The sequence below is a fragment of the Tasmannia lanceolata genome, unplaced genomic scaffold (genome assembly GCF_043159265.1).
Source record: "Tasmannia lanceolata isolate RefF3 unplaced genomic scaffold, GAP_Taslan_0.1 ptg000004l, whole genome shotgun sequence".
Taxonomy (NCBI): Eukaryota; Viridiplantae; Streptophyta; class Magnoliopsida; order Canellales; family Winteraceae; genus Tasmannia; species Tasmannia lanceolata.
The window spans coordinates 13,282,917-13,297,046 of NW_027518681.1; the positions used below are offsets into that span (position 1 = coordinate 13,282,917).

At 38.6% G+C, this 14,130-nt stretch overlaps 1 protein-coding gene across 2 annotated transcripts; it reads left to right on the forward strand.

Moving 5' to 3' along the window:
• The first annotated feature begins 2,932 nt into the window (after positions 1 to 2,932).
• LOC143875565 (G-box-binding factor 1-like) lies at positions 2,933 to 13,829 on the forward strand. Of its 2 annotated transcripts, XM_077377154.1 has the most exons (13): positions 2,933 to 3,171; positions 3,215 to 3,253; positions 8,651 to 8,767; positions 8,842 to 8,889; positions 8,998 to 9,087; positions 9,192 to 9,278; positions 9,442 to 9,617; positions 9,746 to 9,803; positions 9,915 to 9,963; positions 10,041 to 10,297; positions 11,719 to 11,796; positions 12,916 to 13,041; positions 13,411 to 13,829. In XM_077377154.1, exons 3-13 carry the CDS (start codon positions 8,708 to 8,710, stop codon positions 13,621 to 13,623), a joined length of 1,242 nt encoding a protein of 413 aa, XP_077233269.1. In that variant the 5' UTR covers positions 2,933 to 3,171; positions 3,215 to 3,253; positions 8,651 to 8,707; the 3' UTR covers positions 13,624 to 13,829. The 2 variants fall into 2 exon arrangements, with proteins under 2 accessions (XP_077233269.1, XP_077233270.1); XM_077377155.1 differs by lacking the exon at positions 3,215 to 3,253 and having other exon boundaries at positions 2,933 to 3,206.
• Positions 13,830 to 14,130: the final 301 nt, after the last annotated feature.

Consider the following 14,130-nt stretch of genomic DNA (forward strand, 5'->3'; position numbering starts at 1 on the left):
AAAAAAAACTGAGAGGGAGAGAGTACCAACCTATGAGAGAGGGAGAGCGACAGGGTGCCGTTGAGAGAGAGGGCCGTCGAGAGGTCGAGAGAGAGGGTGCCGTGCCGTCGACGAAGAGGGCCGTCGAGAGAGAGGGTACCGTCGAGAGAGAGGGCCGTCGAGAGGTCGAGAGAGAGGGTGCCGTGCCGTCGACGAAGAGGGCCGGAGAGAGAGAGGGTACCGTCGAGAGAGAGGGCCGTCGAGAGGTCGAGAGAGAGGGCCGTCGAGAGGTCGAGAGAGAGAGTGCCGTGCCGTCGACGGAGAGTGCCGGAGAGAGAGAGAGTAAAGAGAGAGAAAGGCCGGAGAGAGAGGCCGGTGATTGCGACAGAGAGAGAGAGAGAGAGAGAGAGGTGAAAATATCTTTGTCAAAATATCTTTTTACTCATTCCCAAAGTAAAAAAATAAATTCAACTGAGGGGTACTTTGGTCTTAAAACACCCAAACAAGTCACTATCACTCAATATTAGTCATTTTCAAATCTCCCCTCTGGACACGTCATTATCATAATAAAGACCTTTTTTTTGGTCATTTTCTCTATATATATATATATATATATATATATATATAAAAAACAGAACCGAGGTGGTCCTGAAGGAACAAAGATAATACAACATAGGATTTGTAATTGTTTTTTTTTTAAGAATTGTAATATCTTCTAAGAGGTGTTTGTTTAGGATTTTTTATTGGAGTTTTCTTTTCAATAAAAAATGAATGAGGCCGCTAGCAAAATGGGATTTTGTGTGGAAAATAAAGACGAAATCCTATGTTGTGACACATGCTCATGAAGACAAGGACGTGAGTTCGAAACCCCACGAAATGCAAAAAAAAAAAAAAAACTGGAAATGACAAAAGCTATGGTCAATTTCCCTTTTGTCTTTCCGAACAAAATCCTATTCTTGAAGTGTTTTCTGAAATGAATTTTCCAACATTTGGTTAGCTCATTTTCATGGATAGAATATCCTAAATTGGGAATTTTTCTTGTTTTTAAGGAAAATTCCAAAGCACGTTGATGTTGGAATTTATTATCCATGGAATTTTTTCTCATAATTAATTTTTGCCTAGATCCAAATGGACACAAGGGAATTTATATTGTTATCTGGCCAATTTCGGCCCTATGTTAAATTGAGTCTAGCTAGAGTGAAGTCTTACAATTACCAACAAGCTATCATATTAGTGTTTAATAAGGAGTGACATTATCAAAATAACTACAATATTATCTTCTTTTATAAAATGTAAGCACCCCAAATGATAATGAGACCCACTGCATTTCAAAAAAAAATTTGTTTTCTAAGATAAGAAACATGGAGAAATAATATGATGAAGGGCAATAGAAACACATACTCAACATCCCATCCTTGATATTTGATCCAACAGCAGCAGGTCACTTTTTGAGGAGCTGCTGTTGGATCAAGTATCACCTTTACATCGTGTTTCTCACTCTAATGGAAAGATTCTAACCCTAACCCTTCAGTTAGAGGCTTAGAATCGTTCGATGGAAGTGGGTGTTAACTTATGGCCCATCCATAGTAAGGCCTAAGAGATAAACGGTTTGGATTATTAAACAGGTCGGTCCCACTTGTACTTCATATCGTTTGGGGAAGCCATGTCTTCATCCACAGTGAGAACATATTTTAGTAAAAATGAAAATAATATCTGGTTTGGGTCCGCCTAACCCCAAATTACCCATATAAAAAAAATAACAAACATTTTAGTAAACTTGAAAATATTAAGAAGGTTGGATAGGACTTAGGAAGGACTCCATGAAAGTGTGTCTATATATTGTTTCTCTCTATATAAAAACCCTAGGTATGAAGCCTCCTCTGAATTTTATGTAAATAAATAGAGAAGGCACCCTTCAGTTTAGCATTCCTCAAATAATAAGCCAAATTTACTAAAATACACTTCATACCTATTTAGAGGAAAAACAACAATTATGCCGTTGTTTGCAATAATTAACAGCGAAATCCTTTTCTAGCCACCAAAATGAAAGCAAATGTGATATGTCTTACACCAAACTTCAATAACTAGTTGACTTGATGATGATCATCTACGCTCAAGTTTCAACTCATGTCATACGTAGGGTTCTTCCTTGAATCATTCAACTTATCCTTGGATTCATTGGCCGCTAATTTAATCACTTATCTAAATCTGGCGATTTTAGAGTTCTGGGTACTACTCCTATAGCCTTCCTCCATCTATCAAAGTTTGATAGCCGAAACAACCGTTTTAACAAAGTGAGAATATACGATGTTCAACGTGCATGTTTGGTCGGTCACCGAGCACATGTCTCCAGGGCAGAGTAAATACTAGGAGGAAAGAGAGAATGCAGTGAAAATGAACTAGATTAAATAGTTAATAAGGGTGAATATGATACTACCTTAGACAAGATAATGAGTAGTAAAGGATACAACTAGACCTATAATCTATAGCTACAACTAAAATTCTTGGAGATGGGTACAAGTAAAAAACATAGGGTGGATAATTCGCTCCCCTTTAACGTTAAAAGCATAAAAGTCTACGACATACCCTCCTTTAACGGGGTGCGAATTTATCATCAGCCAAAAGAAAAAGCAAAGAGGACGTGTTTTGGAGAGGGCGCTGGGTCGTGGCTAATGCCGGCAGCTGATTTCCAAACGCACGTCCTTCGCACCAAGCGCACGTCCTTCGCACCAAGCGCACGTTAGCAGAATTTCCAAAACAGGAAAAAGCTAAAGAGGGAAAGTTTTGCAATCAGTATACCGTTTAAGGAAATAAGAGTCGGTTGAGTGGACCACGCGGGGATGCCCACACCTCTCTCTCTCTATTAATTTAATCCAATAAATGTCCGACAGCTGGATAACTCTGAGGATGACAGCTGGCATTACCGAAACCCTAGCGGCTAACGAGAGGTAACGAGGGGAAGACCGGACACGTTGCAGAGAGAGAGAGAGATTTTCCGATCCATCGGATCCTAGTTTCTTTAGAGGCTCTTGTCGGGTACAGATCTGCGAGATAATCTTTCAGCCGTTGATCTCTGACTCTGGGGGGTGTCTCTGCTTTTAGATCTGAAACTTTGGAGCAACGAGGTCGAGGCCTACTAAGTATTGTGTTAACGAACTCTCATTCGTCTGACCTGGACGTCCACCTCATACGCTCTCTCTCTCTCTCTCTTACTCGCGCCAACTCAGGTCTCTCTCTCTCTCTCTCTCTCTCTCTCTTACTCGCGCCAACTCAGGTCTCTCTCTCTCTCATTAAATTTTGGTTATGTGATTAGGGTTTTTGCGTATGTGGGTTTGTCAGTTTTCAGAAATTTTTTTTAATTGTTGGAGTCTGCGTGCTTTTGAGTAGCTAAGTCCTGATCGATCGGTAGATCTTTTAGGAGGATTAGATTGGTCATGCTCTTTTTTCTTTTCTTTTTTTTTTCTCGGGTTTTTAATGGTAGATTTTGAATTGTTAGAATCTCCGTGTTTTAGGGGAGTCTCTCGCTGTGGGTTTTCTGATTTTTCCTTGCGTGGATGATTGTGGGTCTTTTGATTTCTTCTTGTGCAGATGATTTTGTAGATTTTGAATTGTTAGAATCTCCGTGTTTTAGGGGAGTCTCTCGCTGTGGGTTTTCTGATTTTTCCTTGCGTGGATAATTGTGGGTCTTTTGATTTCTTCTTGTGCAGATGATTTTGCGTTTTTATCTCTCTCTCTCTCTCCCTCTCTTTTAAATTTCTTCTCTATGTTGGTGTTTTTTAAATTTTTCTTTCTTTCTCTTATCTAGATAATAGTGCTTTTTTTAGGATGATACGAGATCAGATTGGTTGTGCAGTTTTTGGGTTTTGAGTGGTAGATTTTGTGTATTAATAGGATTTTTAGCTTGTTATTATTTATTTTGCTCTTTTCTCCTGTTGGATGTTGCTTGTTTACTTATTATTTTTTATTAAGGTCTTTTTTTTTTCTTAGTGTCTATTGGTTGATTGTAAAAATTTTGCCATTACCTAGCAAAAAAAATTGCCATTGGATGGTAAATTTTGTTGTTGTTTATGGATGTTGAAGTATAAAAGATAAATAATGCCTTTCTCCAACAGCTTAAGCTTTTGGAGAAGTTGGTAAGTTAACAACGGAGTCAATCATATCTTCAGTCGTACAGGATTTTAATCTTCTTCTCTATTATAAAAGGAAATAGAGAAGAAGATGAAAGAAAAAAGGGAAAGAATGAGTTAATTCGAGGAAACTCATGCCTCCAATGAGTTAATTCGAGGAAACTCGGCCTCCTAATTGCACTAAATTTGATTGTTCCTTTATGAATAGCCATATGACGTCTACATTATATAGAAATTAGGGGGAGTAAAATAAGGAAGTAGAAATTACCAGAATAGAAAAAAGAAATAAGGAAACCTAATATAAGATGGCAATAACAAAAATAAGGAAAGCAGCTAAATAAGAAAATTTATTTCTAACATTCCCCCGCCCTTGATTTCAACTTTGTCCCCAAAGGTTGGAGATTGATCTTGTGCAAGACTTTCCAAATTTCTTCTCTGTTCTCCTTTTCTTTTTTCTTTCTCCCTCCTTCTTGTCTTTTCTTTGTCTTGTAATTAGTCACCATCATCAAGGGTTGAGGCCACTCCAATTGCAAACCAATCCTATTATGCCGTTCATCAAAGCTTCTTTGATGTATTTTTTTAGATTGATTCACGGATGGTTTCAGGTGAGGATCTTTTCTATGGCGTTGGAAAGGTTGAGAGGCATGACAAATTTTTCAGCGTTGACGTTGTTGGACTCGAGAACGTTGATAATCATTAACCCCTTTCTTTTGTGGATTTTTTGCTTTTTCTTTGATCTGATTTATTTCTCTCGTTTTTTTGTTTCGTCTTTTCTTTTTCATTGTGTAAGCGTTCTCGACGGTGCTCTTGTTGAACTCCTCACTTAGAGGCTCTCCTAACTTTACGCCAGGTGACGGTGCCATCACCTGCGGAGGATTGGGATTTTGAGAAAGAAATTCTCTAAACATCTTCATTATATTCTCTTCGAGGGATTGAATTCTCGATTCGATCTTTGCCTCCACCTCTTGGATTCGTGCTTCGATCCGTGCATCTCCTGCATCCAACTTTGCTTCTAAGGCTAGTTCTTCTGGGGACAACCCATTCATGTTTCCTTGTAGCCATGGAATAAGCCTTCAAATCCTTGATACCAATCTCGTTCTTTTGATGAAGAGTAAGAGGCATCCACCAGTAAACCGCTCTGATACCAACTTGATAGAACAACGTTCTATCATAAGAGAAGATAGGGAAGAAGATGATAGAGAAAAGGGAAAGAATGAGTTAATTTGAGGAAACTCAGGCCTCCAATGATTTAATTCGAGGAAACTTGGTCTCCAATATGCAAATTACACTAATTGTGATTATTCATTGCTGAATAGCCATACGGCATCTACATTATATAGAAATTAGGGGAGGCAAAATAAGGAAACCGGAATCAGTAGAAAAGGAAAAAGAAAATAAGGAAACCTAATATAAGATAGTAATAACATAAATAAGGAAAGCATCTAAATAAGAAAATTTATTTCTATCAGTTTTCTTTTTTTTTTCTTTTTAAATTTTTAAATGGTTGGATTTATATCAGTGTAGCTTATAGGTATTAGGGCAGCCCGGTGCACGAGGCTCCCGCCATGGCGGGGTCTGGGGAGGACTAAATGTACACAGCCTTACTCCTGTTTTTGCAGAGAGGTTGTTTCCATGACTCGAACCCATGACCACCAGGTCATAATGGAGGAACCTTACCGTTGCGCCAAGGCTCGCCCTCTTGTAGCTTTTAGGTATTATTATTTTTATTTTATTCTTTTGCTAGGTCTTAGGATTGAGTTTATTATTCTTTTGCTAGGTCCTAGGCTAGATGTACACAGCCTTACTCCTGTTTTTGCAGAGAGGTTGTTTCCATGACTCGAACCCATGACCACCAGGTCATAATGGAGGAACCTTACCGTTGCGCCAAGGCTCGCCCTCTTGTAGCTTTTAGGTATTATTATTTTTATTTTATTCTTTTGCTAGGTCCTAGGATTGAGTTTATTTTTTCCTGTTCTTTTCATCAGTAGGATTGGGTTAGACAAAAGTTAATTCATCCAATTGTAATTTGAATCTGTTCTTCTTACTCCAGGCAACCTTTTTTTCTTTGAATATATTGTATTGTGTTTATTTTCCTTCGCACCTAACTTTTCTTAACACTTGGTTTCAATCGTCCCTACAAGTTTAGGCTTTTAGTGTTTTTTTGACTTCATATCAAGGGCGAGCCTTGGCGCAACGGTAAGGTTGCTCTATTGTGACCTGGTGGTCACGGGTTCGAGTCACGGAAACAGCCTCTCTGCAAAGCAGGGGTAAGGCTGTGCACATCTAGCTCTCCCTAGACCCCGCAATGGTGGGAGCCTCATGCACTAGGCCGCCCTTTTTTTATCTACATTGCAAAGATGGGAATATAGATGTGTTGGTAGCCGATGCTAATTGCACCTTAACTGGCTGTGGTGTAGATACTATGACCTTTTATCTATGAAGATCATCTTTTTTGGTGCATGTGCCTTGGTGTTTTTGGGTATTTTAGGTCGGGGACACGAGTTGTTGAAGGAACTGAAGACTTGATTTGATAGTATGGATTGGATTTTGGCAATAGAACTTTACATACTAAGAACGTTCAATATAGTTTCAGCCTCATAGATAACCTAGAAGTAGAAGAAGCTCCCCAAAATGAAGAGAACAGAGTAATAGAAACTCCCCAATCCGAAGAACAGAGATAGATGGACGTTGTGGAAAGCTATGGTAAACCACTTCAAACGACTTCCTATAATCAAAATGAAGCATGGCAGGAGGTGAGTAGTACCAGAATTTGAGGAAGAGCCAGCGAGCTAGAAAGTTGAGTAAGAGGATGATAGACGCTCTTGATTATTAGTGGTTCATGAGTTACTTTGTGCTTCCACTTTGATTACATAGTGCTTCGAAGGATAGGCGTTGTCTTTGTTCTTTTGGTCTGATTCCATATTCTTGTGATAGGGTTAGTCTTTTGTGTGATAGGGTTAGTCTTTTGTATGCTGATTGTAATATCTTTGTCTTTCCAATAAACCGGTAGGGGTCCCCGCCAAACCCCAGCTTACCTATAAAAAAGAAGAAGTCAATATGGTTGATATCTGAAAACATTTGTAGCATGAAAGGCTTCAGTATTATATTAATCCATAAAGAATACAAGGCTCTAACTTTTTAGAAACCTATTAAATGGCCAGTAATATGGATGTTAGAAATTATCATGTGATCAGAAGCGAGCAGCACATTAACTGACAGGTATCTGATCACAACCATCTCTCTCTCTCTCTCTCTCTCTCTCTCTCTCTCTCTCTCTCACACACACACACACACACACACACACACACACACACACACACACACACATTAAAAAGTGAAACAGAGAAAATGCGGAAGGATGTCATGGGTGGATTGGGGGTGTCTGTGGGCCAAATCAGAAGACTAATCCTAAATAACTCCACTACTGTACTACGCATGCATTCTGATGTCTTGAAGCTCGGGGTTTGAGCTTTATGCCCTTGCAGTTGGGATTTCAACATCAAGGTCAAAGGTTTGATTCCCGTTTACATATTGAAAATATGAACTAAAAATGAGTGACCTCATGGCATGCTCATCATTGTCGGGAAGTAAAATATCAAAAGAATGCAATCACAAAATGTTCTCCCACATCCCCACTTCAAATTGGAATTTTAAGACCAAAGAATAACTGTTTGTTTGCCTATAACATAAGGATTCAGCCCTTGGCTTTGTGGAGAACTGACAAAGGTAATGTTCCTCGAAACATAAGAAATGGAATGACACCATCTGTTCATGAACAAAGTGACGTCCCCTTTGATATAATTGGTTGCTTCATTGACAACCTGTTTAGATGTTTTATAGATGTCATTGTTCTTGTTATGATCACAAACAGTCAGAGAAGAAGAGCATGGAGAGAGGTCCCGATGTACAGCCTATGTGGCAATGCTCTATGAATATGTGTCCTACTTGATCTTGATCACATAACTTCCTTTGATTTAGAAGATCATCTAGATGTCTGCACCAGTCTTCAGTGACATAACCCTCTGTCCCAAGTTCACATCACTCCTTGTTGAGAATGTTCCTTTTCTATTATACGTCCATTATTTTTTAGGATCAACTGGTAACATGGATGATTTTTAAGTTTTTTTTTTCCGTTTAAGTTGACAAGGAATCGGTGATGTTTGTTGAGTGTATCAAAACCGATGCTTATAATATTAATGAGTGCAAGAATTCAATGCTATGAATAGAAAATTTTAATGTCCTTTAGTTGTAAGAGGCCTCTACCTTACAACCATTTCTATCAAACACCATTTACTCATACTCATGTGTAGGACAGTAATATTGATGGATAAGACATTTTACATGATTATTTTTGCTGATTGAAGCGGCTTAGCTTTTTTTTATCCTTTCTTGATGTTTTAATAACTTGGGTCTTGGAATTATGCTTTTTTACTTCAATTTGTCTTCATGTTTTGAACTTTTTATTGTTATGAAGTGAATATTGAGCTTCGTTATTACAATGTTGTCTGTTAGTTTGATCTTATTCTGGCTTGTTGAGAATTCAGATCTCCTTGTAAAGGATTGGATCTAGTTGGGCTATTGAGTTTATGCATAACGGTTGAATGGGGTCTGGAGAAGAAAGCACCCCTGCTAAACGTACTAAACCAGCTGCTGAAACTCAGGTCTCTCTCCCTCTCTCCCTCTTTCCCTCCCCCCATATGTTGATTATGTGCTAATGTTCTATTTGTATTTACAGGAATTACCGACTACGCCCTCATATTCTGATTGGGCAACACCTATGCAGGTTTATTATTGGAATTATGTTGCCTTCATTTACTGTTGCAGTGTTTTGGTTCATGGATTTCTTATTCCTTGTTTGGTTTAAAAGCTTATTGTTCTGCACCTCGAATAGGCATACTATGGTGCTGGAGCTGCTACTCCTCCCTTTTTCACCTCTGCTGTTTCTTCTCCAACACCCCATCCCTACATGTGGGGCGGCCAGGTTATATTTAATATTGTTGTGTTTCTATAACCACTTAAAATGCTTTGATAATCAGAGTTTTCGGCAACAAACATTTTTCTGATTGCTGTATTTGGTGGTTTCAGCATTTAATGCCGCCATATGGGACACCACTTCCATACCATCCCATGTATCCTCCTGGTGGAATTTATGGTCACCCATCCATGGCTGCAGTAATTATTACTTTTCATAAATTTATATTTGATCATTGTTTGGGTTAATCTTGTGTCAGTTTCCTGATTAAGCAATGCTGGTGGTTATTTTGTAATTTTTTTTGCTTTTGAATAATGATGTTCTCAATACTTGCCTTGTACTGCATAACCTTCTCTTTTATAGGCCCAAGGAACAGTAATGACACCTACAGAAACAGAAGGAAGGGAAGCAAATGGAAAAGACCGGGTTTCAATGAAGAAGTCTAAGGGGAGTTCAGGAGATATGGGTCTGGTCAGTGGAAAATCTGGGGATGGTGGCAAGACAGCAGCAGGCTCTGCAAATGATGGTTCATCGGAATGGTCCTCTAATCTTGGAGTTATCTTTGACCATTTTGATTTTGGAGACATTTCTAATGTTGATTTGGTTGATATTTGAGCTTTGTTATCCTCTTTCCGTGCTTAATCTTAATTTTGTTGCCTATTAACAGTGGAGATAGTGGAAGTGAGGGTTCGTCAGATACAAGTGATGAGAATACTAACCAGCAAGTACGTGTTTGCCTCCTTTTTTATGTGGTTATAGTTCACTGTCATCCATTTTGTCTTAACTTGCTGAAAATTTTAATGAGTCTTTTACTTTCTTAATTATGTTCTCTTCAGGAATTTTCAGCAATGAGGAAGAGAAGTTTCGATCAAATGTTAGCAGATGGTACCATTTTCATTTGAAATACTTGGGTTCTTTAACTTAAATAATTTTATAGGTTTTAACTTGTAGAACTTTCCCAGGAGCTAATGCACAGAACAATAACAGTATGCAGTACAGCGGTTCCGCTGTCTCAGACCCACAAGGTTCAGTGCCAGGGAAACCTGCTGTAACTGGGTCCATGACCAATTTGAATATCGGAATGGATCTCTGGAACACATCCTCTGCTGGAGCTGTACCCATCAAGGCGAGACCTAATGCACCTGGAGTCTCACCGGCAGTGGTTCCAGCTTCCATGGTTGGACGTGAAGGGGTTTTGGCTGAACACCTATGGATCCATGTAGGTAGTTTTGTAGATTTATTAAATTTGACTGTGACTTCAAACATTTTTTCTTTACCTTGTTTTTCCTTAAGAGGGTGTTAAGAAGAAACACCCCACCTCTGTTTGCAAGGCACAGAATGAGGAATCCTCTTTGGCATTCAACCTTTGCTATTTCACCACTCTCTATTGGGTGGGCATGCAGTGCCAGTGGCCAAAGTGGTATAAGGTGCCGACCATGCTATCCAGTGTAATCTCAGGTTGTGGCTGGCATATCACGTATTGCCTGAGGCAACTCCCCATGAATTTTAGTTAGTTTTTGTTTTGTTTTCCCTTTTTTATTTAGTTTTTTTCTCTTTTGGTACTTGAAAAAAAAAAGATTGAGAAAATGTAAAATATGTGGTAGGAAAATGTACTGATATTTAAAAAACCCAGCACTACAACTCAACTCAACTCAACAAAGCCTTTGTCCCAAACTAGTTGGGGTCGGCTAAATGAATCCTTTAGAAAAATTTCATGAAGAATGTGAAAGGAATCTACCCGGTTCTAATCCTGGTTCTAGTTGGGTTCTTCTACGTGGATCATTTTCTTCCATTCTATCGTATCCAAGGTCATGTTCTCTGTTATGTTCCTAGCTATCAAGTCTTTCCTCACTGTTTCTACCCAAGTTGTTTTCGGTCTGCCCCTACCTCTCTTTACTCCATCAATTTGGCACGAGTCGCCTCTTCTCACCGGAGCATCCAAAGGCCTACGTTGGATATGTCCAAACCATCTTAAGCGGTGCTCTCTCATCTTCTCCTCAATTGGTGCCACCCCCACCTTTTTACGAATGTCTTCATTTTTAATTCTATCTAACCTTGTGTGGCCGCACATCCATCTAAGCATTCGCATCTCCGCTCATCTTATGCACATGCTGCTTCTTGGTGGCCTAACATTCTGAGCCGTACAGCATGGCTGGCCTCACAACTGTCTTATAAAACTTCCCTTCAACTTGGTAGGGATTTTACAAGTGTTGTAAAAAACCATAAGGACACCTTGGGATATTCTTAAGCAAAATAAAATCCACAGCATACTTATGTATATTACAAAACTATTCTTCTTAGAGAAAGTTGCAAAAGAAAACTCATGGGTTTAAGCATTCCAACTTCTATTTCAAATCTAAGAAGAAGAAAAATTGAAAAATGAAAACAGAAAACAAGTAGCAAATTATTTTTTGTGGCAAATTAATAGGAAAAAATTGGAAGTTTATTTCGAATTTGCAAATCTTTCTTCCTTTTTTTATAGTTTTGCCTAAGTAAAAGTTTTCAAAGCTGCTCTGTCAACCAATCCAGAACCCAAGACAGAACAAGGCAATTAACATTGGCTACAACAATTTAGTTTCTCTAATGTTCCACGTTATGTTATTTAATTATGTTTGTAACTTATATCTCCTGCCTTTCCAGGATGAACGTGAACTAAAGAGGCAGAGGAGGAAGCAGTCTAATCGGGAGTCAGCTAGAAGGTCAAGGTTACGCAAGCAGGTATGGTTATGCTATTTGTAGTAGACCTTGGTCAAGAATGATCCCTGTTCGGGTTAGGGATAGGTGTTCCTCTTTTGTCTTGTTGTGACCACAAGATTGACAATCTCGATCACCGCACCCAGATGCCATGTGTACTAATGGGCTCACAACTAGGATTTTCCTGGTTGCACGAAGACTTAAAATTTCGCTTGTAAATAGGGGAAACAACAAGAGATGTTTGAAATATGATGTTAGTTTGAAATTCATCACCACAACCACAATATGTTTGCATGGAACATGTTATTACACTCAAAATCACTTTTAAGTAGTAAGTCGGGGATTGAGCCTGCTGTGAAGGTGCTTTATATTGCAACCTTTGAGATCTTCGTCTCAATCCTAGTTTACCTACAATTTTTTTTAAAAAAAGAAATCCTAATGATTTTTTCACTTTTTCTTATATGCATGGTTTGCCTCTGTGCTTGCGATTTGGTGCCTCCCTGCTTGGACATTGTGTCTGCAAGATTTTTTTTAAATGACTGGTTAGTGACAGTTTCAGAATGTCATGATGATTTGAACTTCCTTATTACTATATTGATGGAGCTTTCGTAATGGTACCTGGTAGTATGTTTATTGTTTTTCTTCTTGCTTCTGGGCACTATGATTTGGCCGACACTTCGAATTTATTGCCGACACACGTGTCGTGTCGTGTCCGACACGACACCCGTGTCCACACGTGTTGACACTCCTTAGACACTTTCAAATGTATTGCTAGAAGTGTTAGCAACTTTATATGTATGTATGTGTATGAGTGTGACACTATTTCTAGTTTTTTATGGGTTTCCATGTCAGATACATCATATCCGTGTCGAAACTTGGTCGAAACTCGGCATACAAATCTGTGTCCACAAATCATGAGTATATGTACTTTCTATTTTAGCCGTGTCGCCGTTTCTAAATTTTGGGAGTTTGACGTGTCCGACACCCCGTGTCCACAAATCATAGCTTCTGGCTTTATTGAAGCACTTCTTGAAAATTATGATCATATTTCTGAAGCTTTTGCAATTCAAAAAAATATTACTGAAGCTTCTGTCCATAAATTTATGGAGCCTGATTTTATATTTTAATTCTTACTTTTACGAGGCTGAGTGTGAACAACTAGCAGTCAAAGTGGATACATTGAGGAGCGAGAATCAAGCACTCAGGGATGAGCTGCAACGGCTTGCCGAAGAATGCGAGAAGCTCACATCTGAAAATACATCCATAAGGGTTGGCTTATGAACCTTTTCTATTTATCTTGTTTCTGACGCTTAAATCATTTATTTTTCTGCCCCTATTTAATCTCTATACTTTCCTATTTATTCTCATTGACTTCCATGTCATCAGTTGTCAATAGTTGACAAATCCATGAGTTGCATTTTGATCTCTCCAAGCTATTGTTCTGCCTTGACATGAAGAAAACCACAGACCAATTGCAATTCTTGAACAAATAAAGTTTCATTGCTAGCTACCGGTTTTAAGCGACTAATCATTAGAAAAAAAAACAGTTTTAAGTGACTACACATCACCTAATCATTAAGCTGAAGTTTCAAGCCAGTTGAAATCTATTATGGTGACGGAAGTGAGTTTTTGAAACAGGGACAGCTAACCCAATTGTATGGGCATGATGTGATATCTACATTCGAAGTTAACGACACAAACACAGCAGTTTTCCAGCCCGTTGACGGTGAAGGCAACAGTCATGCACACGCACACGACACTTCAAGGGGAAGCAACTCAGGTTCAAGTCAGAAAAATGCAAATGGAAAGTTGTCCAGTTCAAATGGGAAAGTTGATTCCAGTTCTAATTGAATACGAAATTTGTTTTCACTTTTTAGTTACTAACTTTAGAGCCTTGACCCCTTTTTATTCTATGAGCTTTTCATCCATATACTTATGTATTATATAGTCTTCCCGGGATCTGAAACCTTACCAAATCTTTGTACATTGCTGTAAAATTAAACTGCAAAAATTTGGTGTTTACTGGATTATTTCTCCAATTGGTTTCATTTCTTGTACATCCGGTGTTGGGTTACTGCGTTAATGATGGATTGTTTTAGGATATGAAGATTTCATTGAGAAAAATAAATAAATCATATTGGTAGATTCTGATCCAGTTTTTTCCTTGTTATTTACTTTGCTTAGAATGCTACTGTCATTATATCAGAAATCCATTGTTTGGGCCGTCTTCTTTTATGGTAAATTCTCAATAAAATCAGCATGCTTCCAGGCAAGACAATTCAGGAAACCCAAGTTACTGCCCGAGTCAACAAAAGACCAAGGAAGAAAATTTTAGCCAAATGTATGGAAACTAATCTA